Genomic DNA, 25,961 nt, shown 5'->3' with positions numbered 1-25,961 from the left:
CAGGGAAATAAAGACGGGAGGATTCCGGCCTGGAGCAGGAAAATCCGGGAATGATGAATCCACCAGCCTTTTCCCTACGGAACGAGACGAAAATATCCCAAAAAAGGCCTCGGCAGCAGCTCCGCGTCATTGCATTCCCTGCAAAGCCCAAGCCGGAGGCCGGGATTGGGATGGAACGTGGGATATCCGCCCGAGGAGCCGCATCCCGCCCTGCGGAGCGGAGCCGCGTCCCAAGGATCCTTCAGGAGAGGCGTTTTGGGGCAGGAAAGCCTTTTCCAGGCAGCCCAAGGGGCTGCGCTTGGATTCCAGGGGCAGAGCACGGATCTGGAACGTTCCCAGCTCCCTCGGCTTCTCCCCTTGGCACCCGGTGCTGGCAGAGCCCAATTCCCAGGAAGGGCCGGGAACAATGATCCCTGATTGCGGCAGCTGCCTCGGATCCTGGGAACCGGGAAAACCCTTCCCAGCAGCTCCAGATCCCGGGAACAAGACCTGGAGCGCTTCAGGTCCATCTTTTCCATCTCGACTTCCCACCAGCACATGGAGGGAGCCAGGGAGGAGTTTCCATGGAAGTGTTTCCTCGGGAAGAGCGGCCAGCAGGACAACCCTTGGAATTTCCGCTGCATCCCCGTTTTTAGCCCGGGGGAGCGCGGAGAGCTGGGGGCGAGTCGGGATGAGCGGGACAGGCACCTCCTCAGCAGGGACTGGAAAACTTGGGAAGGGCAAATCCTGCTCAAAGAGGGGGAAAATCCTCATCCGAGCGGGAAAAATCCCATCCGACGTGGGAAGGATGAGGGATGGATTTTCCCTTCATCCCACCCCATTCCCAGTGGGAAAAAAAGCTCCCAGGGATGCTCTGCTCGCTCCGGGGGCAAAATATTCCTGGATTGCTTCCCTAAAATTGGCTCTGATCCCTGTGAACCCACACTGGAAATCCCGGGAAGTTTTTCCAAGAGGGATGAGCCCCCTCAAGTTATGGATGTGCCCCCTCATTCCATGGAATGCACGGAAGCTCTGCCCGCTCCGGGGCTGAAACATTCCTGGATTGCTTCCCTAAAATTGGCTCTGATCCCTATTTACCCACACTGGAAATCCCGGGAAGTTTTTCCAAACGGGATGAGCCCCTCCCAAGTCGCAGATTCCAACCCCTCATTCCATGGAACGCACGGAAGCTCTGCCCGCTCCGGGGCTCAAACATTCCTGGATTTCTCCCCTCAAAGTGCTCCCTGCGAACCCACGCTGGAAATCCCGGGAAGTTCTTCCAAACGGGACGAGCCCTCACGAGTCCCGATTTCCAAGCCCTCATTCCAGGGAATTCCCAGGAGCCGCTGCCGCCCGGAGCCCGCGGCTCAGCCCCGGCACGCAGCGAGCGCTGGTTATTTTTAGCCGATTGCGCGCGGGAATCCGACCATGAAATCCCGGGATACGGAGCATTCCCGCTCGCCGGCGCCCGGAGCAGCTGAGCGTTCACAGCCCGGAGGTGCCGCTCGATGGCACCTGAGGGCCCCGAGCTCAACCCCCCACCCCCGATTCCCGGCCTGGAATCCGATCGGAGGCGGTTCCAGGAGGCGGCGGGAATGGATCCAGTCCCGGGATGAGTTCCCGACTCCCTGGGTTGGGATTTCTCCGGAGTGGATGGAGAAGGGGGAAGCAGAGGAAGGAGGGATGGATTTTCCCTCCATCCCGCCCCGTTCCCAGTGGGAAAAAAAGGGATTTGGGGGTTTTGAAGTGGTTTTTAGGATGAGCAGCTCCCAGAATTCCGGGATGGGTTGGAATGACCTTAAACTCATCCCATTCCATGGGAAACCTCCCGCTATCCCATCCAAGCCATCCTGGAGCATTCCCAGGGAAGCAGAACCCTTGGAATTCTGCCCCCAAATCCAGGGAAAGACCCGAACCTACAAACCAAGGAAACCACGGCGATTCCTACGGGATTTATTTCCACGCTCCCCCTTTTTTTCCTTTCCTCGGGAAGCCGAGCGGGCTCGGCTCCCAAATCCAGGGGATTTTGGTACCGAAGATCCTCAAATTCACAGTCGGGAATTGAAGTGGGTATTGCAGCCGGAGCCGCTTTTTTGGGAGCTGCTCCCGCTCTTCCCGGCATTCCCAATATATACAGATTCCTTCTTTTTACAGGTAATAATGTACAGCCTATTTATAATCCAGGGATTTTCTAGCTCTAGGGATTATCCACACACACACACGGCCCGGCCCGCTCCCGATGCAGGGAACCGGGAAAATCCCACCGCTCCCAACTCTCCTTTGCCAGCAGAACCGCTGGATTTGGGGCAAAACCCCGCGGTTTTCCCGTTTTTTTTTTTTTTTCCCTCGCAGCGGCCAAAGTGCTCCCGGGAATTTGGGGGATTCCTGAGGTAGGAAATTCGGGAATTCCAGGTGGGAGCTCCGGCGGGGTCACAGCGCCAGCGGGAGCTGCCAGATGAGCAGGGAGCTGTCGGCGGCTCCGGAGCGGCGCGCGGATTCCGCCCGGAAATCCCGGTAGCCGCGGCCTCCGGAGACGATGGCCACGGAGGAGATTTCCTTGCGGGGCGAATCCCGGGAGCAGGGCCGGCTCCGCACCCAAACGTCGGGATCGTCGGCCAGCTCGTAGATGGATCCGTCCTCCTCGGCGTGTCCCGGCGTTCCCGGCGGCGCTTCCCGCACGGAGAGCAGCTGCCCGGGCAGGTGGGACGTGGAGCGCAGCCGGTATTGTAACAAAATCCCTTTTTTCCGCATTTCCCGGGGCGGGAGCCCCTCCGGATCCGGGGATTTCTCCTCCTCGGCCTCCTCGTCCTCGTCCTGCTCGGCCCGGAGGGCGTCGGGGGCCAAAGTGCTCAGAGCCAGCGCCAGGAACTGCACGGGGCCGGCGTGGCCGTTCAGGGACACCATGCCCTTCCCTGGAAAAGAGCGGGATGGGCTGGGAACGGGCTGGGAACGGGCTGGGAACGGGCTGGGAACGGGATGGGAACGGGGTGGGAAGGGGATGGGAACGGGATGGGAACGGGATGGAACGGGAATGGGAATGGGGTGGGAATGGGATAGGAATGGGATGGGAAGGGGATGGGAACGGGATGGGAAGGGGATGGGAACAGGATGGGAACAGGCTGGGAACTGGCTGGGAATGGGATGGGAATGGGATGGGAACGGGGTGGGAACGGGATGGGAAGGGGATGGGAACGGGATGGAACGGGAATGGGAATGGGGTGGGAATGGGATAGGAATGGGATGGGAAGGGGATGGGAACGGGATGGGAAGGGGATGGGAATGGGGTGGGAATGGGATAGGAATGGGATGGGAAGGGGATGGGAACGGGATGGGAAGGGGATGGGAACAGGATGGGAACAGGCTGGGAACTGGCTGGGAATGGGATGGGAATGGGATGGGAACTGGCTGGGAATGGGATAGGAATGGGATGGGAATGGGATGGGAACGGGATGGGAATGGGATAGGAATGGGCTGGGAATGGGCTGGGAATGGGATGGGAATGGGATGGGAATGGGATGGGAACGGGAGGGGAAGGGGATGGGAATGGGACAGGAACGGGATGGGAATGGGATGGGAACAGGGTGGGAATGGGATGGGAATGGGCTGGGAATGGGATGGGAACGGGATGGGAATGGGATGGGAATGGGATGGGAATGGGATGGGAATGGGATGGGAATGGGACAGGAACAGGATGGGAATGGGCTGGGAATGGGATGGGAACGGGATGGGAACGGGGTGGGAATGGGATGGGAACTGCCTGGAAACTGGCTGGGAATGGGCTGGGATTGAGCCTGGGAATGAGCCCAGGAATGGGCTGGGAATGGGCCTTGGTTCTCTGGGAATGGGCCCTGTTTCTCCGGGAATGGGCCTTGTTTCCCTGGGAATGGCGCTGTTTCCCTGGGAATGGTGCCATTTTTCCGGGAATGGGCCCCGTTTCTCTGGGAATGGGCCCTGTTTTTCCGGGAACGGCGCCGTTTCCCTGGAAGGGCTCCGGGGCTCACCAGTGATTTTCGGGATGCCCTCCAGGCGCGGCACCGGGAGCAGGACGATGATTCCCAGATCCGTCCCCACCCAGAGGGAGCCCTGGCACAGCAGGAGGCTGGTGACGCGCACGAGCTTCTGCCCTGGAATGGGAGCGGGGAAAAACCGGGATCAGGGAGAATCCCGCGGCCGAACTCCCGGCTGCTCACGGGGGTTCCGTAGGGAGCAGCCTCCGGAATTCCCGGCAGCTCCGCAGCGAGTGGGAAGCGCCGGGAAGACGAATAAAGGAAAAGAGGGGGAAAAAGAGGGAGAAAAGTGAGAGGAAAGTGGGAAAAAAGTGGGGGAAAAGTAGGAGGAAAGTGGGAGGAAAGTGGGGGAAAAGTGGGAGGAAAGGGGGAGGAAAGTGGGAGGAAAGTGGGAGGAAAGTGGGAGAAAAGTGGGGGAAAAGTGGGAGGAAAGGGGGAGGAAAGCGGGAGCGGGAAGCGGGAGAAAAGAGGGAGGAAAGCGGGAGAAAAGTGGGAGGAAAGCGGGAGGAAAAAGAGAGAAAAGTGGGAGGAAAGTGGGAGAAAAGTGGGAGAAAAGTGGGAGGAAAGGGGGAGAAAAGCGGGAGAAAAGTGGGAGGAAAGTGGGAGGAAAGCAGGAAGAAAGTGGGAGAAAAGCGGGAGTGGGAAGTGGGAGAAAAGCGGGAGTGGGAAGTGGGAGAAAAGAGGGAGGAAAGTGGGAGGAAAGCGGGAGAAAAGTGGGAGGAAAGTGGGAGGAAAGTGGGAGGAAAGCGGGAGAGGGAGGCAGGAGAAAAGAGGGAGGAAAGTGGGAGGAAAGCGGGAGAAAAGGGGGAGGAAAGTGGGAGAAAAGTGGGGGAAAAGTGGGGGAAAAGTGGGAGGAAAGGGGGAGGAAAGCGGGAGCGGGAAGCGGGAGAAAAGAGGGAGGAAAGCTGGAGGAAAGTGGGAGGAAAGTGGGAGAAAAGGGAGAGAAAAGTGGGAGAAAAGAGGGAGAAAAGTGGGAGAAAAGGGGGAGGAAAGTGGGAGGAAAGAGGGAGAAAAGCGGGAGGAAAGTGGGAGGAAAGTGGGAGAAAGGGGGAGAAAAGGGAGAGAAAAGTGGGAGAAAAGAGGGAGAAAAGTGGGAGAAAAGTGGGAGGAAAGTGGGAGGAAAGTGGGAGAAAAGCGGGAGAAAAGTGGGAGGAAAGTGGGAGGAAAGTGGGAGGAAAGTGGGGGAAAAGCGGGATTCTCATGGGAAATGAGCATTTTCTGGCAAGGGCTCAGCACGGAGTCGGGAAGGAGACAAATCCTGGGAAAGCGAGAAATCCACGGAGCAGCAGCTCCGGAGCGGCTCGTTAAGGAGCTGCCACATTCCAGAGGGGGAGGGAGCAGGAGCTCCAAAGGGATGGAATCCCAACGCTGCTGCCCGGGAAGGCGGGGATGGGAGGGATGTCGGGATTTCGGGATATCGGGATGTTGGGATTTTGGGATATTGGGATATTGGGATATCAGGATATCGGGATATCGGGATGTCGGGATGTCGGGATGTCGGGATATCGGGATGTTGGGATATCAGGATAGCGGGATATTGGGATATTGGGATATCAGGATAGCGGGATATTGGGATATTGGGATGTCGGGATGTCGGGATATCGGGATATCGGGATATCGGGATATTGGGATATTGGGATATCAGGATATCGGGATATCGGGATATCGGGATGTTGGGATATCAGGATAGCGGGATATTGGGATATTTGGATATTGGGATATCGGGATGGGCCCGGGAAAAAGGGGAAAACCAGGGAATCACAGGAGTCTGGTGCTCGGAAGTACTGAAGGGATTATGGAGCATCCAGGGATGGGATCCCAGGAGAAATTCAGGGTCCAGGGATGGGATAATGGGATAAAGCCGGGATCTAGGGATGGGATGAGGGCACAAAGCTGGGATCCAAGGATGGGATCCAAGGGATGAATCTGGGATCCAGGGATGGGATCCTGGGATAAAGCCAGGATCCAGGGATGAGATCCCAGGAGAAATTTGGGATCCAGGGATGGGATCCCGGCATAAAGTCAGGATCCAGGGATGGGATCCCAGAAGAAATTTGGGATCCAGGGATGGGATCCCAGGGATGAAGTCGGGATCCAGGGATGGGATCGCAGGAGAAATTCGGGATCCAGGGGTGCCCCAGGGACACAATTCCCGCCCAGGAAATTCCAGGCCCAGCCCTTCCCAGCTCTCCCAGCTCCAGGAAAGCTGCGGATCCCAGCGGGACCTGAATTCCCCATGGATCCACTCGTAACTCCCCTAATTAGTCATTAATTGGCTCTCACCGGGCAGCAGGAGCATCCCATTCCCAAATTCCCCATGGATCCATTAATTAATTTCCCTCATTAGTCATTAATTGGCTCTCACCGGGCAGCAGGAGCTTCCGTTATTAATTAATGACCCCTCATTAGCGCTGATTGCTCTCAATGGGCAGCAGGAAGATCCCATTCCCAAATTCCCCACAGATCCATTAATAAATGAATTAACTCCCCTCGTCAGTGATTAATTAGGATCTCAATGGGCAGCAGGAAGATCCCATTCTCGAATTCCCTGCAGATCCATTAATGGATTAATTAAGTGCCCCCGTTAGCGAATAACGAGCCTCCCACCAGAAAGCAGCGTGGTGCGCGTGGCCACGTTGAGGATCCATGAATGCATTAATTAATGCCCTCGTTAGCGGTTAATTGGCCTCTCACCGGGCAGCAGCAGCGTGGTGCGCGTGGCCACATTGAGGATCCATGAATGCATTAATTAATGCCCTCATTAGCGATTAACGAGCCTCTCACCGGGCAGCAGCAGCGTGGCGCGCGTGGCCACGTTGAGGATCCATTAATGCCACGTTGAGGATCCATGAATGCATTAATTAATGCCCTCGTTAGCGGTTAATTGGCCTCTCACCGGGCAGCAGCAGCGTGGTGCGCGTGGCCACGTTGAGGATCCATTAATGCATTAATTAATGCCCTCGTTAGCGGTTAATTGGCCTCTCACCGGGCAGCAGCAGCGTGGCACGCGTGGCCACGTTGAGGATCCATGAATGCATTAATTAATGCCCTCGTTAGCGGTTAATTGGCCTCTCACCGGGCAGCAGCAGCGTGGTGTGCGTGGCCACGTTGAGGATCCATTAATGCATTAATTAATGCCCTCGTTAGCGGTTAACGAGCCTCTCACCGGCCAGCAGCAGCGTGGTGCGTGTGGCCACGTTGAGGATCCATTAATGCATTAATTAATGCCCTCGTTAGCGATTAACGAGCCTCTCACCGGGCAGCAGCAGCGTGGTGTGCGTGGCCACGTTGAGGATCCATTAATGCATTAATTAATGCCCTCGTTAGCGGTTAATTGGCCTCTCACCGGGCAGCAGCAGCGTGGTGCGCGTGGCCACGTTGAGGATCCATTAATGCATTAATTAATGCCCTCGTTAGCGGTTAATTGGCCTCTCACCGGGCAGCAGCAGCGTGGTGCGCGTGGCCACGTTGATCTCCTGCAGGTGCTCCAGGGTCTCGGTGTGGAAGAGGCGGATGGAGGAGCCGGCGGCGAAGGCCATCCAGACGCCGCTGCCGGCGCGCACCATGCGCGTCACCGCCGCCTCCGGGTGCGCCTCGAACCTTTGCTGGTGGCAGTTCCCAGCAAACATTCCCAACAAACATTCCCAGCAAACATTCCCAACAAACATTCCCAGCAAACATTCCCAACTAACATCCCCAGCAAACATTCCCAACAAACATTCCCAACAAACATTCCCAACAAACATCCCCCACATTCCCAAGGCTGCCGCGATTCCCGCGATTCCCCCGACTCCCCGAATCCCCCAGAATTTCCGCTCTCGGGAGCTGCTGGGAATGGGATCTCCCTGGGATCCCATTCCCAGAGATCCCATTCCCAGAGATCTCATTCCTACAGAGATCCCATTCCTATGGAGATCCCATTCCCAGACATCTTTCTCATGGAGATCCCATTCCCATGGAGATCCCATTCCCAGAGATCCCATCCCCCCCGAGATCCCATCCCCAGAGATCCCATTCCCAGAGAGATCCCATTCCCACAGTGATCCCATTCCCAGAGATCCTATTCTCATGGAGATCCCATTCTCATGGAGATCCCATTCCCAGGGAGATCCCATTCCCGTGGATCCCATTCCCATGGATCCCATTCCCATGGAGATCCCATTCCCAGAGATCCCATCCCCCCAGAGATCCCATTCCCAGAGATCTCATTCCCACAGAGATCCCATTCCCATGGATCCCATTCCCACAGAGATCCCATTCCCATGGATCCCATTCCCATGGAGATCCCCTTCCCACGGAGATCCCACTCCCAGAGATCCCATTCCCAGGGAGATCCCATTCCCAGAGATTTCATTCTCATGGAGATCCCATTCCCCCTTCCCATTCCCACGGAGATCCCATTCCCAGGGAGATCCCATTCCCAGAGATCCCATCCCCCCAGAGATCCCATTCCCAGAGATCTCATTCCCATGGTGATCCCATTCCCAGGGAGATCCCATTCCCATGGAGATCCCATTCCCAGAGATCTCATTCCCATGGAGATCCCAAAAAATCCTTCCCAAACCACGGACAAACAGGGATTTCCAGGTCCCATTCCCATCCCCGTTCCTGCTCCCATTTCCATTCCCATTCCCATTTCCGTTCCCATTCCCGCTCCCATTCCCATTCCTGCTCCCATTCCCATCCCTGTTCCCATTCCCATTCCTGTTCCTATTCCCGCTCCCATTCCCGTTTCCATCCCCATTCCCATCCCCATTCCCGCTCCTGTTCCCACTCCCATCCCCATCCCCGTTCCCATTCCCATCCCATTCCCATCCCCCTCCCCTTTCCCTTTCCCTTTCCCTTTCCCGTTCCCGTCCCCATCCCCATCCCCATATCCCCATCCCCATCTCCATTCCCATTCCCCATTCCCATTCCCGCTCCCATTCCCGCTCCCATTCCCATTCCCGCTCCCGTTCCCATTCCCATCCCCTTCCCCATCCCCATTCCCATTCCCCGTTCTCATTCCTGCTCCCATTCCCGCTCCCGCTCCCATCCCCGTTCCCATTCCTGCTCCCGTTCCCATTCCCGCTCCCGCTCCCATCCCCGTTCCCACTCCCGTTCCCATTCCCGTTCCCATTCCCATTCCCATCCCCGTTCCCATCCACGTTCCCATCCCCATTCCCATCCCCTTTCCCGTTCCCCTTCCCGTTCCCATCCCCATCCCCATTCCCATTCCCATCCCCGTTCCCACCCCCGTTCCCATCCCCATCCCCATCCCCGTTCCCACTCCCATTCCCGTTCCCGTTCCCGTTCCCATTCCCATCCCTGTTCCCACCCCCGTTCCCACCCCCACTCCCATTCCCGTTCCCGTTCCCGTTCCCATTCCCATTCCGTGCCTGGCTCCGCAGCTCGGCCGTTCCCAGCACGGTGACGACGTTGTCGGAGCTGGCCCAGAGCGACTCCTCCAGCGCCAGCAGCGCCCGCACCGGCCCCGATCCCACCCGGAGCAGCCGCGGCGGGGAGTCTGCATCCCATAAACCCCCTGGAACACAGGGATCAGCACAGGGAATGGGATCAGGGAATGGGATTGGGGAATGGGATCGGGGAATGGGATAACAGGGAACGGGATAAGGGAATGGGATAATGGGGAATGGGATCAGGGAATGGGATCAGGGAATGGGATCGGGGAATGGGATAACAGGGAATGGGATTGGGGAATGGGATAAAGGGGAACGGGATCACAGGGAATGGGATCACAGGGAATGGGATCAGGGAATGGGATAACAGGGAATGGGATAAGGGAATGGGATAATGGGGAATGGGATCGGGGAATGGGATCAGGGAATGGGATCACAGGGAATAGGATCAGGGAATGGGATAATGGGGAATGGGATCAGGGAATGGGATCGGGGAATGGGATAACAGGGAACGGGATCAGGGAATGGGATAATGGGGAATGGGATCAGGGAATGGGATCGGGGAATGGGATCAGGGAATGGGATAACAGGGAATGGGATCGGGGAATGGGATCGGGGAATGGGATAACAGGGAATGGGATCGGGGAATGGGATAAAGGGGAACGGGATCACAGGGAATGGGATCACAGGGAATGGGATAATGGGGAATGGGATCAGGGAATGGGATCGGGGAATGGGATCGGGGATTGGGATCGGGGAATGGGATAAGGGGGAACGGGATCACAGGGAATGGGATAACGGGGAATGGAATCACGGGGAATGGGATCACAGGGAATGGGATCAGGGAATGGGATCGGGGAATGGGATTGGGGAATGGGATTGGGGAATGGGATAACACAGAACAGGGTAACACAGAATGGGATCAGGGAATGGGATAATGGGGAATGGGATCAGGGAATGGGATAATGGGGAATGGGATCATGGGGAATGGGATAACAGGGAATGGGACTTGGGAATGGGATAGGGGAATAGGATCAGGGAATGGGATCACAGGGAATGGGATCGGGGAATGGGATCAGAGAATGGGATCAGGGAATGGGATCACAGGGAATGGGATCGGGGAATGGGATCAGAGAATGGGATCAGGGAATGGGATCAGGGAATGGGATCACAGGGAATGGGACTGGGGAATGGGATCAGGGAATGGGATCAGGGAATGGGATCACAGGGAATGGGATTGGGGAATGGGATCAGGGAATGGGATCAGGGAATGGGATAATACAGAACAGGGTAACACAGAATGGGATAACGGGGAATGGGATCACAGAATGGGATCACAGGGAATGGGATCAGGGAATGGGATCACAGGGAATGGGATAACAGGGAATGGGATCACAGGGACAACCCGGAACACTCGGCGCACCTGGGAAGCTCCGGCTGCAGCTCCAGAGCCTCCCCCACCCCCAAAGGGCCATTCCCGCTTCCCAACATTCCCGAAATTCCCTTTTCCTGCTGCAGCCGGCGCCGGAGCAGGGAAGGAGTGGCCCCCTGCACCCCGAGGGCTCCTTGGGAAAGGCCAAATCCCCCTTTTTTTAACGGATTTGCTCCTGCAGGGCCACTCCAGGCCCGATCCCGAGGGTCTGGGAGCAGCTCCCGGCGGGATCGGGATGAATCCAATGCCAGCGGCCCCAATCCATCCTTACTCTCCCTCTCGTTATTCCCAATCCCTGTTTTTACCCAAACCCTGATCCCAGGGATAAAGGAGCCCTTGGGGTGCTCCAAGCCCTGCTCCCAGCAAATCCCGACTTCCAGGGAAAAGGAGCCATTCCCGGGAATCGGGATGAGGTCAAAAACTCCCCCCGCGGCTGCCACGTCAATTAATTAAAGTTCATTAACGTCCCTTTAATTGGCTCCCAGCGTCGCCGTCATTCGGGAAAGGGGGTGGGCACAATCCCAGAAGTCCGGATTTAGCGGGATTTGGTGGCTCGGGATTGAGCCAGGTGCCGTTTCCGGGAGCTTTTCCTGGACAAAACCTGGGATTCCGCCCAAAAGCGGCCCGAACTCCGCAGGATTCCAGGCTCTTTCCCACCCCCTAGCGACGAAGAGAAGGAATTTCCCAATCCAGGCCAGGAATTCCTGGGAAAGAGGGATGGCAGCGGGGTGGGAGCTAAATCCGGGGAAAACAACCCCAAAACCACGGGAACAAAGGGAATTTTCCACGTGGAGGGGACCAACTCCATTTCCAGCCCCAAGAAGGGGAATTTCGGGAAGGCAATTCCCATTCCTTGCACATCCCACGCTGGATCCCGCAGCAACCCCTCTCCAGGACCGTTTTCCCAATGTTTTCCCCCCAAACCAGTTTGCTTTGGATCCAGCACGGGAAAATCGCATTTTCCTGCCCCGGGGCTGCCGAGGAAAAGGGAAAAGACTGGGGAAAACCAAGGGAAAACGGGGATTTCTCCCCGTTTCAGCAGCGGAGGAGCTCTGGCCCCGCGGAATTCCCGGGAATCCTCACCGCTATTCCTGGGAAAGGCGGCCACGCTGCCGTCCTGCAGCCCCGCGAACAGGAACTCGGGGCTGTGCCGGAGGCACAGGATGGGCAGCATTCCCGGGATTTTGCAGCTCAGCAGGCACGGCGTTCCCGAGTCCACGCTGCCGTACACCAGGAGGCTGCGGAGGGGCAACCGGGAATTCCGGGATCAGCCCCGGCGGAGCGGGGAGGGACTGGGGAGAGGAGCGGGGAGCTGGGATCTCACCTCCCGTCCTGCAGCCCCAGGCACACGGTGGGGTGCGGCGGGCTCGGGGCCGGATCCGGGGCCATTCCCGGCTCCGCGGGATCCTCGGGATGCGGCTCCGGGATGAATTCCATGCACAGCACCGGGGCGGGCACCGGGAAGGATTTGACGGTGCGGGGCACGGAGCGGTTCAGGGAGAAGATCTCCACCTGCCCCCCCGCGCCCTCCTGGCCTCCTCCCACCTGCGGGGCGGGAAAAGCGGGAATGAGCCATCCCAGCATCCCAAAGAGCCCCAAATCCCGGGATCTGGCGGGGGCTGTGCTCACCCAGAGGAAGCCCTGGGGCAGGGAGGTGCTGACGGCCGAGAATCCCAGGAGAGAGGAATGGACGGGATTGTGGACGGCGGCGCCGAGCTGGGGAGAGCATCCCAAGAGGTCAGCGGGAATCCCCAAAATTTGGGATCCAGCCACAATCCAGCTGCTATTCCTGATTTTCCCCCTTGGATTCCATCAATTCCTGCTTTTCCAACTGACTTTTCCAGTCCCTCCAGAGCGGGATTCCTCCCAAAACGATGGGTGGGAAGATGCGATGGAGAACCCAAATGACCCCAAACAGGAAGGGGTCAGGGGGAACCCCAGAATCTGGGATCCAGCCACAATCCGGCTGCTATTCCCAATTTTCCCCCTTGGATTCCATCAATTCCTGCTTTTCCAACCGACTTTTCCAGTCCCTCCAGAGCGGGATTTGTGTCTGTCCCCCAAAATTCTGGATCAGAGGGAACGAGGGGGTGGAGAACCCAAACCACCCCAAACAGGCGGGATGTTGGTGCATCCCCCAAAATTTGGGATCCGGCTGCTATTCCCGATTTTCCCCCTTGGATTCCATCGATTCCTGCTTTTCCAACCAACTTCTCCAGCCCCTCCAGAGCGGGATTTGTGCCTTTCCTCCCAAAATTCTGGATCACAGGGACGAGGGATGGAGAACCCAAACAGGAAGGGGTCACGGGGAACCCCAAAATTTGGGATCCAGCCACAATCCAGCTGCTATTCCCGATTTTCCAAGGTGGATTCCATCAATTCCTGCTTTTCCAATCGACTTTTCCAGCCCCTCCAGAGCGGGATTTGTGTGTTTGTCCCCCAAAATTCTGGATCAGAGGGAATGAGGGGGTGGAGAACCCGAACAGGCAGGGGTCAGGGGGAACCCCAAAATTTGGGATCCAACCACGGCCCAGCTGCTATTCCCAACTTTCCACGCCGGATTCCATCAATTCCTGCCTTCCCAACCAACTTTTCCAGCCCTTCCAGAGCGGGATTTGTGCCTTTCCTGCCAAAATTCTGGATCAGAGAAAACGACGGGATGGAGAACCCAAACAGGAAGGGGTCACGGGGAACCCCAAAATTTGGGATCCAGCCACAATCCAGCTGCTATTCCCGATTTTCCCCCTTGGATTCCATCAATTCCTGCTTTTCCAACCGACTTTTCCAGTCCCTCCAGAGCGGGATTTGTGTCTGTCCCCCAAAATTCTGGATCAGAGGGAACGAGGGGGTGGAGAACCCAAACCACCCCAAACAGGCGGGATGTTGGTGCATCCCCCAAAATTTGGGATCCGGCTGCTATTCCCGATTTTCCCCCTTGGATTCCATCGATTCCTGCCTTTCCACCCGACATCTCCAGCCCCTCCAGAGCGGGATTTGTGTCTCTCCCCCAAAATTCTGGATCAGAGGGAACGAGGGGATGGAGAACCCAAACAGGAAGGGGTCAGGGGGAACCCCAAAATTTGGGACTCAGCCACAATCCAGCTGCTATTCCTGACTTTCCACGCTGGATTCCATCAATTCCTGCCTTCCCAACCAACTTCTCCAGCCCCTCCAGAGCAGGATTTGTGCCTTTCCTCCCAAAATGCGGGATCAGAGGGAACGAGGGGATGGAGAACCCAAATCACCCCAAACAGCCAGGATGTCCTGACTGCAGTCCCCAAAATTTGGGATCCAGCTGCTATTCCCAACTTTCCCCCTTGGATTCCATCAATTCCTGCCTTTCCAACCGACTTTTCCAGCCCCTCCAGAGCGGGATTTGTGCCTTTCCTCCCAAAATTCTGGATCACAGGGACGAGGGGATGGAGAACCCAAACAGGAAGGGGTCAGGGGGAACCCCAAAATTTGGGACTCAGCCACAATCCAGCTGCTATTCCCGATTTTCCCCCTTGGATTCCATCAATTCCTGCTTTTCCAATCGACTTCTCCAGCCCCTCCAGAGCGGGATTTGTGTTTGTCCCCCAAAATTCTGGATCAGAGGGAACGAGGGGGTGGAGAACCCGAACAGGCAGGGGTCAGGGGGAACCCCAAAATTTGGGATCCAGCCACAATCCAGCTGCTATTCCCAGTTTTCCAAGGTGGATTCCATCAACTCCTGCCTTCCCAACCAACTTCTCCAGCCCCTCCAGAGCAGGATTTGTGTTTGTCCCCCAAAATGCTGGATCAGAGGGAACGAGGGGGTGGAGAACCCAAACAGGAAGGGGGCGGGGGAACCCCAAAATTTGGGATCCAGCCACGGCCCAGCTGCTATTCCTGACTTTCCACGCTGGATTCCATCAATTCCTGCCTTCCCAACCAACTTTTCCAGCCCTTCCAGAGCGGGATTTGTGCCTTTCCTGCCAAAATTCTGGATCAGAGAAAACGACGGGATGGAGAACCCAAACAGGAAGGGGTCACGGGGAACCCCAAAATTTGGGATCCAGCCACAATCCAGCTGCTATTCCCGATTTTCCACACTGGATTCCATCAATTCCTGCCTTCCCAACCAACTTTTCCAGCCCCTCCAGAGCGGGATTTGTGTGTTTGTCCCCCAAAACGCTGGATCAGAGGGAACGAGGGAATGGAGAACCCAAATCACCCCAAACAGGCGGGATGTTGGTGCATCCCCCAAAATTTGGGATCCGGCTGCTATTCCCAACTTTCCCCCTTGGATTCCATCGATTCCTGCCTTTCCACCCGACGTCTCCAGCCCTTCCAGAGCGGGATTTGCGCCTTTCCCGCCCGGCTCTCACCTGCAGATCCAAGGCTTTGGAGGAAAAGGCGGGAATGTGGCAGGACAGGATGGGACACCAGAAGGGAGCTTTGCTCCTCTTGTCCTCGTCGGGACAGAGCCAGCCCGGCTGGTTCTCCTCCCCTGCGGAAAACCGGCAGCGCCGGGATCAGCCGCGCCCCAAAACCCCTCCTCGGGGCTCCCGAGCCGCCGTTTTCCGTGGATTCGGGATGTGCCTCCTCCCCTCCTCCGAGTTATTGCGGCGCGGAGGCAAAAAAAAATCCCCCGGAAACCGAAAAAACGGGAAAAAATTCCATCCGGACGCGTCCCCTCGCAGCAGGCTGGGACACGCTCCCATTTCCAGCTCGTGGAGAATTCCCAGATTTTTTTAAAGAACGAAGTGTTAAAACCCAGGGAATCCCCAAAGATTGCAGCCCGGGGCGATCCGAGCGCTCCAAGGGAATTCCAGATTTTCCGCGTTTTCCTCCATGGGACTTCCCTGAGGGAGCTGGGATGGGAGCAGGGATTGGGGATGGGCAGGAGGAGGGGCGGGTCCTCCTCCCTGATCCAGCCCAGCCCATGGAGAAGGGGGCAGCACAGGGGGTGCTCCAGCCGGGAGATTCCGGCCGGGAGCAGCAGATCCCAGACACAGAACCGACAAAATCCCGGCAATTCCAAAAACCAAACGTTATCGGGAACCTCCCCAAGCCACCTTCGGGACCTCCCAAAACCTTCTCCAGAACCTCCCCAAAACCTCCTCCAGAACCTCCCCAAAACCTTCACCCAAATGTTCTCCAAAAGGTCCAAAAACCCTTCAAAAACTCCCCAAAACCTTCTCCAGAAGCTCCCAAAAACCTTCTCCAGAACCTCCCAAAGACCTCCAGAACCTCCCAGAGACCTTCTCCAGAACTTCCCAAAACCTCCTCCAGAACCTCCCCAAAACCTTCTCCCAAATGTTCTCCAAAAGGTCCAAAAACCCTTCAAAAACTCCCCAAAACCTTCTCCAGAACCTCCCCAAAACCTTCTCCAGAACCTCCCCAAACCTTCTCCAGAAGCTCCCAAAACCTCCTCCAGAACCTCCCCAAAACCTTCTCCAAACCCTTCCCAAACCTTCTCCAAAAGCTCCCAAAGCCTCCAAAGCCCCAAAACCTCCCAAAGCTTTCCCAAAACCTCCAGAACCTTCCCCAAAACCTCAGACCTCCAGAACCTTCCCAAACCTTCTCCCAGATGTTCTCCAAAAGTTCCCAAACTCCCAGAACCTCCCCAAGCTTTTCCAAACTTTCCAAACTTTCTCCTGAACCATCCAAACCTTCTCCCAAATATTCTCCAAAAGCTCCCAAAACCCTTCAAAAGCTCCCCCAAACCTTCTCCAGAACCTTCCCCAAAACCTTCTCCAGAACCTCCCCAAAACCTTCTCCAGAACCTCCCCAAAACCTTCTCCAGAACCTTTTCCAAAGCCTTCCCAAACCTTCTCCAAAAGCTCCCAAACCATCCCCAAAGCCTCCAAACCCCCAAAACCTCCCGAAGCTTCCCCAAAACCTTCTCCAGAACCTTCCCCAATTCTCCCAGACCTTCTCCAGAACCTCCCAGACCTTCACCAGAACCTCCCAAAACCGTCTCCAGAACCTCCCATGCCTCCTCCAGAACCTCCCAGACCTTCTCCAGAACCTCCCAGGCCTCATCCAGAAGCTCCCCCAAACCTCCTCCAGAACCTCCCAGAGACCTTCTCCAGAACTTCCCGAAGACCTTCTCCAAAACCTCCCAGGCCTCCTCCAGAACCTTCTCCAGACCTTCTCCAGAAGCTCCCAGGCCTCCTCCAGAACCTCCCCAAAACCTTCTCCAGAACCTTCCCAAACCTTCTCCAGAACCTTTTCCAAAGCCTTCCCAAACCTTCTCCAAAAGCTCCCAAACCGTCCCCAAAGCCTCCAAACCCCCAAAACCTCCCGAAGCTTCCCCAAAACCTCCAGAACCTTCCCCAATTCTCCCAGACCTTCTCCAGAACCTCCCAGACCTTCTCCAGAACCTCCCAAAACCGTCTCCAGAATCTCCCATGCCTCCTCCAGAACCTTCCCAAAACCTTCTCCAGAACCTCCCATGCCTCCTCCAGAACCTCCCAGACCTTCTCCAGAACCTCCCAGGCCTCATCCAGAAGCTTCCCCAAACCTCCTCCAGAACCTCCCAGAGACCTTCTCCAGAACTTCCCGAAGACCTTCTCCAAAACCTCCCAGACCTTCTCCAGAACCTCCCAGACCTCCTCCAGAACCTTCTCCAGACCTCCTCCAGAACCTCCCAGGCCTCCTCCAGAACCTCCCCAAAACCTTCTCCAGAACCTCCCCAAAACCTTCTCCAGAACCTTTTCCAAAGCCTTCCCAAACCTTCTCCAAAAGCTCCCAAACCGTCCCCAAAGCCTCCAAACCCCCAAAACCTCCCAAAGCTTCCCCAAAACCTCCAGAACCTTCCCCAAACCTCCCAGACCTCCCAGACCTTCTCCAGAACCTTCCCCAAACCTCCCAGAACCTCCCAGAACCTTCTCCAGAACCTCCCAGGCCTCCTCCAGAACCTCCCAGACCTCTTCCAGAACCTCCCAGAACCTTCTCCAGAACCTCCCAGACTCTTCTCCAGAACCTCCCAGAACCTTCTCCAGAACCTCCCAGACCTCCTCCAGAACCTCCCAGACCTTCTCCAGAACCTCCCAGGCCTCCTCCAGACCCTCCCAGACCTTCTCCAGAACCTCCCAGAACCTTCTCCAGAACCTCCCAGAACCTTCTCCAGAACCTCCCAGAACCTTCTCCAGACCCTCCCAGATCTCATCCAGACCCTCCCAGGCCTCCTCCAGAAGCTCCCCCCCAGTTTCCCGTTCCCCGCCGGGACCGCGGCTCTTCCCGTGGGACTCACGGAGGCCGATCTTGGCCAGGTGCAGCCGGTTCACCCAGGAGATCTTGCTCAGGGGGTTGGGGGTGATGAACACCACCATGACGCTGATGGGGCGCCCGGACCTGCGGGGACACGGCCTTCAGCCTCCTCCTCATCATCATCATCCTCCTCCTCCTGCTCATCCTCATCATCATCCCCCTCATCATCTTCCTCCTCCTCCTCTTCATCATCATCACCATCCTCCTCATCCTTATCTTCATCCTCCTCCTCCTCCTCATCATCCCCCCCTCATCTTCATCCTCCTCCTCATCCTCTTCTTCATCACCACCCCCCATCCTCCTCCTTCTCCTCAATCTTCCTCCTCCTCCTCGTCTTCCTCATCTTCCTCCTCCTATCATCCTCCTCCTGCTGCTCCTCCGCATTGTCCTCCTCCTCCTCTTCATCATTCTCATCTTCATCCTCTTCCTCCTCATCATCATCTTCCTCCTCCTCATCATCATCACCATCCTCATCCTCTTTATATTCATCCTCCTCCTCCATCTCCTCATCTTCCTCCTCCTCATCTTCATCCTCCTCCTCTTCATCCTTCTCCTTCTCTTCCTCCTCTTCATTCTTTTCCTCATCATCCTCCTTCTCCTCATCCTTCTCTTCATCCTCCTCCTCCTCCTCTTCATCCTTCTCCTTCTCCTCTCCCTCCTCTTCATTCTTTTCTTCCTCCTCCTCATCCTTCTCCTCATCCTTCTCTTCATCCTCTTCCTCATCCTCCTCCTCCTCCTCCTTCTCCTCCTCCTTCTCCTTCTCCTCATCCTTCTCCTCATCCTTCTCTTCATCCTCCTCCTCCTCCTCCTCCTCCTCCTCCTCCTCCTTCTCCTCCTCCTTCTCCTCCTCCTCATCCTTCTCCTCATCCTTCTCTTCATCCTCCTCCTTCTCCTCCTCCTCATCCTTCTCCTCATCCTTCTCCTCATCCTTCTCTTCATCCTCCTCCTTCTCCTCCTCCTCATCCTTCTCCTCATCCTTCTCCTCATCCTTCTCTTCATCCTCCTCCTCCTCCTCCTCCTCCTCCTGCTCCTGCTCCTCCTCCTCCTCCTGCTCCTCCTCCTCCTCCTCCTCCTCCTCCTCCTCCTCCTTCTCCTCATCCTTCTCCTCGTCCTCCTCCTTCTCCTCCTCCTCATCCTTCTCCTCATCCTCATCATCCTCCTTCTCCTCATCCTTCTCCTCATCCTCCTCCTCCTCCTCCTCCTGCGGGCCAGGACGAGCCCACCCCCCCACTGCCCAACTCACTTGTCCGGCTTGCCGGGCAGCAGCAGCCGCAGGCGGCACTTGTTGGCCGAGTGGATCTCCTCCTCCTTCACCTTCATCATCCTCTGCAGGGCCAGGCACCAGTCCTGCGCCACCGTCATGTTCAGGTTCTGGAGAACATCGGGGATGGTCCAAGGCGGCCGGAGGAGGAGGAGGAGGAGGAGGAGGAGGAGGAGGAGGAGGCCGGCAGCTCCCGAGGAGCGCCGCGGCCACGGGGAGGTGGCGGCGCGGGCGGTACCTGGTAGGTGCCGTGCAAGGTGCTGACGAGCAGCGTGATCTGCTCCACCACCGCCAGGTCCTTCTGCAGGTCCTGCAGCTCCTGGAAGAGCCGCGGAGGGCCCAGGTAGACCTTATCTTTTGGGGGGAAAAGCCGCGATTTCAGGCCCACGGGATCCGCGGGGGCGGAGAAGAGTCCGAGATCCGGCCCAAGCCCTGAGCCAACGCCGCCAGGGAGGGCCCCGAGCGCCGCGTCCGCGGCTCCTCCAACACCTCCCGGGGCGGCGGCTCCACCACCTCCCAGAACAATGAGATCCCTTAAACCGCCCAAATCCCAGCCCAGGAACGTTCTGCCAGGAATGAGGCCTGGAGCACCCCATCCATGACCCCACCACCTCCTGGAGCAATGAAACCTCCCTAAAACCCCCCAAATCCCAGCCCATTGAGGTCATCCTGCTGGGAATGAAGCCCCAAACAGCCCATCCATGATTCCACCACCTCCCAGAACGACAAAATCCCTTAAAACCCCCCAAATCCCAGCCCATTGAGCTCATCCTGCTGGGAATGAAGCCCCAAACAGCCCATCCATGGTTCCACCATTTCCCAGAACGATGAAATCCCTTAAAACCCCCCAAATCCCAGCCCAGGAACGTTCTCCCACCAGGAACGAAGCCCCAAACGCCCCATCCACGACCCCACCACCTCCCAAAACAATGAAATCCCTTAAAACCCCCCAAATCCCAGCCCAGGAACGTTCTCCCACTGGGAATGAGGCCTGGAGCACCCCATCCGTGACTCCACCACCTCCTGGAGCAGTGAAATCCCTTAAAACCGCCCAAATCCCATCCCAGGACCATTCTCCCACCACGAATGAAGCCCCAAACACCCCATCCATGACCCCACCACCTCCCGGAGCGATGAAACCTTCCTCAAACCCCCCAAATTCCAGTCCAGGCAAGTGAGATCCCCTCCAACCCCCTAAATCCCAGTCCAGGAACGTTCTCCCGCCAGGAATGAAGCCCCAAACGCCCCATTCATGACCCCACCACCTCCCAGAACCATGAAATCCCTTAAAACCCCCCAAATCCCAGCCCATCGAGGTCATCCCACCAGGAATGAAGCCCCAAACACCCCATCCATGACTCCACCACCTCCCGGAGCGGTGAGATCCCCTCCAACCCCCCAAATCCCAGCCCAGGAACGTTCTCCCACTGGGAATGAAGCCCCAAACACCCCATCCATGACCCCACCACCTCCCAGAACCATGAGATCCCCTCAAACCCCCCAAATCCCAGCCCAGGAACGTTCTCCCGCCAGGATTGAAGCCCCAAACGCCCCATCCATGACTCCACCACCTCCTGGAGCGGTGAAATCCCCTCAAACCCCCCAAATCCCAGCCCAGGAAGGTTCTCCTGCCAGGAATGAAGCCCCAAACACCCCATCCATGGTTCCACCACCTCCCAGAACGACAAAATCCCTTAAAACCCCCCAAATCCCAGCCCATCGAGGTCATCCCACCAGGAATGAAGCCCCAAACACCCCATCCATGACTCCACCACCTCCTGGAGCGGTGAGATCCCCTCAAACCCCCTAAATCCCAGCCCAGGAACGTTCTCCTGGCAGGAATGAAGCCCCAAACGCCCCATCCATGACCCCACCATTTCCCAGAACCATGAAATCCCTTAAAACTCCCCAAATCCCATCCCAGGAACGTTCTCCCACCAGGAATGAAGCCCCAAACACCTCATTCATGACCCCACCACCTTCCAGAGCGGTGAAATCCCTTAAAACTCCCCAAATCCCATCCCAGGAACGTTCTCCCACTGGGAATGAAACCCCAAACACCCCATCCGTGACCCCACCACCTCCTGGAGCGGTGAAACCTCCCTCAAACCCCCCAAATCCCAGCCCAGGAACGTTCTCCCTCCAGGAACGAAGCCCCAAACACCCCATCCATGATTCCACCACCTCCCAGAACGATGAAATCCCTTAAAACTCCCCAAATCCCATCCCAGGAACATTCTCCCACCAGGAATGAAGCCCCAAACACCCCATCCGTGACCCCACCACCTCCCAAAACAATGAAATCCCTTAAAACTCCCCAAATCCCAGTCCAGGCAGGTTCTCCCACTGGGAATAAGGCCTGGAGCACCCCATCCATGACCCCACCACCTCCTGGAGCGGTGAGATCCCTTAAAACCCCCCAAATCCCAGCCCAGGAACGTTCTCCCACCAGGAATGAAGCCCCAAACACCCCATCCATGACCCCACCACCTCCCAAAACAATGAAATCCCTTAAAATCCCCCAAATCCCACTCCAGGCAGGTTCTCCCACTGGGAATAAGGCCTGGAGCACCCCATCCATGACCCCACCACCTCCTGGAGCAGTGAAATCCCTTAAAACTCCCCAAATCCCATCCCAGGAACGTTCTCCCACCAGGAATGAAGCCCCAAACACCCCATCCATGACTCCACCACCTCCTGGAGCAATGAAACCTCCCTCAAACCCCCCAAATCCCAGCCCAGGAACGTTCTCCCACCAGGAATGAAGCCCCAAACACCCCATCCGTGACCCCACCACCTCCCACAACAATGAAATCCCTTAAAACCCCCCAAATCCCAGCCCATCGAGGTCATCCTGCTGGGAATGAAGCCCCAAACACCCCATCCATGACTCCACCACCTCCCAAAACAATGAAATCCCTTAAAACCCCCCAAATCCCAGTCCAGGCAGGTTCTCCCACTGGGAATGAGGCCTGGAGCACCCCATCCATGACCCCACCACCTCCCAGAGTAATGAAATCCCTTAAAACACCCCAAATCCCATCCCAGGAACGTTCTCCCACTGGGAATGAAGCCCCAAACACCTCATTCATGACTCCACCACCTCCTGGAGCGGTGAAATCCCCTCAAACCCCCAAAATCCCAGCCCAGGAACGTTCTCCCACTGGGAATGAGGCCTGGAGCACCCCATCCGTGACCCCACCACCTCCCCGGAGCGATGAAACCTCCCTCAAACCCCCCAAATCCCAGCCCAGGAACGTTCTCCCACCAGCAATGAAGCCCCAAACACCTCATCCACGACCCCACCACCTCCCAAAACAATGAAATCCCTTAAAACCCCCCAAATCCCAGTCCAGGAACGTTCTCCCACCGGGAATGAGGCCTGGAGCACCCCATCCATGACTCCACCACCTCCTGGAGCAGTGAAATCCCTTAAAACCGCCCAAATCCCATCCCAGGACCATTCTCCCACCACGAATGAAGCCCCAAACACCCCATCCATGACCCCACCACCTCCCGGAGCGATGAAACCTTCCTCAAACCCCCCAAATTCCAGTCCAGGCAGGTGAGATCCCCTCAAACCCCCCAAATCCCAGCCCAGGAACGTTCTGCCAGGAATGAGGCCTGGAGCACCCCATCCGTGACTCCACCACCTCCTGGAGCAATGAAACCTCCCTCAAACCCCCCAAATCCCAGCCCAGGAACATTCTCCCACCAGGAATGAAGCCCCAAACACCCCATCCACGACCCCACCACCTCCTGGAGCGGTGAGATCCCCTCAAACCCCCCAAATCCCAGCCCAGGAACGTTCTCCCACCGGGAATGAGGCCTGGAGCACCCCATCCGTGACCCCACCACCTCCCCCGGAGCGATGAAACCTCCCTCCGACCCCCCTCAGCTCCCCTCCCCGGAGCCCATCCCGCCGGGCCGGCGGCCGGCGCTCACTGTGGGCGGGCTGGCCGGCGGGCGCGTGCCTGCGGGTGCCGGCGCCGGGCCCGGGCGCCGCGTCCTTGTCGCAGGCGCCGCTGTCCTGCCCCACCTCCACCACCTGCACCTGCGGCAGGGCCGTGCTCCACTTCAGCACGTACTTGGGGCCCAGGGGCACCAGGCTGCTGATTTCCAGCTGGCCTCTGCCAAGGCAAGAGCTCCCGGTCAGGAAAACCCTCAAATTTGGGATTTTCCCGCCAAAATAACGCCCCCGGCCCCGCGCGCCGCGAGATCCGACCCCGAACGCACGCGCACGGCGCGGGAACCCCCGAATCGGGGCACACGACACAGCACAGCACACCCGGCACCTACCCTGCGGGCACCGGCCTGCCGAGGGGGGAAAAAGAGGGGTTCAGAGGGGTTTGGGGCAATCCCGGGAGGTTTTCCCACCCTGCGGCGGAGAATTCGGCCAAGTCCGGCCCCGTTCCTGGGGCCCCGCGGTGGCTGCAGGGGCCCGGGAGCAGCGGGGAGGGAGACGGGGCAGAAGCGGGCGGAGAAACCCCAACGGGGTGGGATCCCCCCGCAAAAACCCCAAATTCAATGGGATGGCCCCAAAACCACCAAACGGGATGGGAATTTCCCCCAAAAAAACCCCAAATTCAAAGGGATTGCCCACCAGAAACCCCAAATTCAAAGGGATTGCCCCAAAAACACCAAAGTGGATGGGAATTTCCCCAAAAAATCCCAAATTTGAAGGGATTGCCCACCAAAAACCCCAAACTCAATGGGAATTTCCCCCAGAAACCCCAAATTCAAAGGGATTGCCCCAAAAACCCCAAATTCAAAGGGATTGCCCCCAAAACCCCAAACTCAATGGGAATTTCCCCCCAAAACCCCAAACTGGATGGGATTCCCCCAAAAACCCCAAATTCAAAGGGATTGCCCCAAAACCACCAAACTCAATGGGAATTTCCCACCAAAACCCCCAAATTCAAAGGGATTGCCCCCAAAAACACCAAACTGGATGGGAATTTCCCCCAAAAACCCCAAATTCAAAGGAATTGCCCCAAATACACCAAACTCAATGGGAATTTCCCACCAAAAACCCCAAATTCAAAGGGATTGCCCCAAAAACACCAAACTGGATGGGATTCCCACCAGAAAGCCCAAATTCAAAGGGATTCCCCCAAAAACCCCAAATTCAAAGGGATTGCCCCAAAAACCCCAAATTGAAAGGGATTGCCCCAAAAACACCAAACTCAATGGGATCACCCCAAAACCACCAAACTCAATGGGATTCCCACCAAAAAGCCCAAATTCAAAGGAATTGCCCCAAAAACCCCAAATTCAAAAGGATTCCCCCAAAAAGCCCAAATTCAAAGGGATTGCCCTAAAACCCCCAAACTGAATGGGATTCCCCCAAAAACCCCAAATTCAAAGGGATTGCCCCCAAAAACACCAAACTGGATGGGAATTTCCCCCAAAAACCCCAAATTCAAAGGAATTGCCCCAAATACACCAAACTCAATGGGAATTTCCCACCAAAAACCCCAAATTCAAAGGGATTGCCCCAAAAACACCAAACTGGATGGGATTCCCACCAGAAAGCCCAAATTCAAAGGGATTCCCCCAAAAACCCCAAATTCAAAGGGATTGCCCCAAAAATCCCAAACAGGATTGGATTTTCCCCCAAAAACCCCAAATTCAAAGGGATTGCCCCAAAACCCCCAAATTGAAAGGGATTGCCCCAAAAACACCAAACTCAATGGGATCACCCCAAAACCACCAAACTCAATGGGATTCCCACCAAAAAGCCCAAATTCAAAGGAATTGCCCCAAAAACCCCAAATTCAAAAGGATTCCCCCAAAAAGCCCAAATTCAAAGAGATTGCCCTAAAACCCCCAAACTGAATGGGATTCCCCCAAAAACCCCAAATTCAAAGGGATTCCCCCAAAAACACCAAACGGGATGGGAATTTCCCCCAAAAAAACCCCACATTCAAAGGGATTGCCCACCAAAAACCCCAAATTCAATGGGATCACCCCAAAAACACCAAACTGGATGGGAATTTCCCCCAGAAACCCCAAATTCAAAGGGATTGCCCCAAAAACCCCAAACGGGATTGGAATTTCCCCCAAAAACCCCAAATTCAAAGGGATTGCCCCAAAACCACCAAACTGGATGGGATTCCCCCCAAAAAAAACCCAAATTGAAAGGGATTCCCCCAAAAACCCCAAATTCAAAGGGATTGCCCCCCAAAAACCCCAAACTGGATGGGAATTTCCCCCCAAAACCCCAAATTCAAAGGGATTGCCCCAAAAACCCCAAACTGGATGGGATTTCCCCACAAAAACCCCAAACTCTACAGGATTCCCCCAAAACCCCACAGTTCTTAGAAGCTTTTCCAAGGTCCCAGCCCTCCCTGGGGTCGATCCCACAAATCCCACGGAGCCGATGGGGCTGGGAACGGGAAGGGGCCGTGTTGGGATCTCCAGAGGGGTTTTGGGGCCGGGTTTTGGGGCCGGCTTTGGGGTGGGGTTTTGGGGCCAGGTTTTGGGGCCGGCTTTGGGGTGGGGTTTTGGGGCCGGTTTTGGGGCTGGGTTTTGGGGCCGTGTTTTGAGGCCAGCTTTGGGGTGGGGTTTTGGGGCCAGCTATTGGGGTGGGGTTTCGGGGCTGCGTTTTGGGGCCGGCTTTGGGGTGGGGTTTTGGGGCCGCA

The 25,961-nt window shown here is 56.7% G+C and overlaps 1 protein-coding gene across 2 annotated transcripts in view; it reads right to left on the bottom strand.

Annotated features, from left to right (window-relative positions):
* Window positions 1-1,916: 1,916 nt before the first annotated feature.
* Window positions 1,917-25,961, bottom strand: part of ARHGEF10L (Rho guanine nucleotide exchange factor 10 like) — a 63,357-nt gene continuing 39,312 nt past the window's right edge. For both annotated transcript variants that reach the window (XM_069034705.1, XM_069034703.1), the window contains 12 exons: window positions 23,263-23,447; window positions 19,556-19,671; window positions 19,300-19,427; window positions 18,040-18,140; window positions 15,167-15,288; window positions 12,447-12,533; window positions 12,142-12,362; window positions 11,901-12,055; window positions 9,365-9,510; window positions 7,423-7,591; window positions 3,981-4,103; window positions 1,917-2,891 (listed from right to left, as the gene is read on the bottom strand). In XM_069034705.1, coding sequence (XP_068890806.1) covers window positions 2,410-2,891; window positions 3,981-4,103; window positions 7,423-7,591; window positions 9,365-9,510; window positions 11,901-12,055; window positions 12,142-12,362; window positions 12,447-12,533; window positions 15,167-15,288; window positions 18,040-18,140; window positions 19,300-19,427; window positions 19,556-19,671; window positions 23,263-23,447 — 2,035 coding nt within the window. In that variant the 3' untranslated portion in view covers window positions 1,917-2,409. The remainder of the gene's footprint in view (window positions 2,892-3,980; window positions 4,104-7,422; window positions 7,592-9,364; window positions 9,511-11,900; window positions 12,056-12,141; window positions 12,363-12,446; window positions 12,534-15,166; window positions 15,289-18,039; window positions 18,141-19,299; window positions 19,428-19,555; window positions 19,672-23,262; window positions 23,448-25,961) is intronic.

This window comes from Aphelocoma coerulescens, chromosome 21 (assembly GCF_041296385.1).
Source record: "Aphelocoma coerulescens isolate FSJ_1873_10779 chromosome 21, UR_Acoe_1.0, whole genome shotgun sequence".
Taxonomy (NCBI): Eukaryota; Metazoa; Chordata; class Aves; order Passeriformes; family Corvidae; genus Aphelocoma; species Aphelocoma coerulescens.
This window is presented reverse-complemented; position numbering and strand designations above follow the sequence as displayed.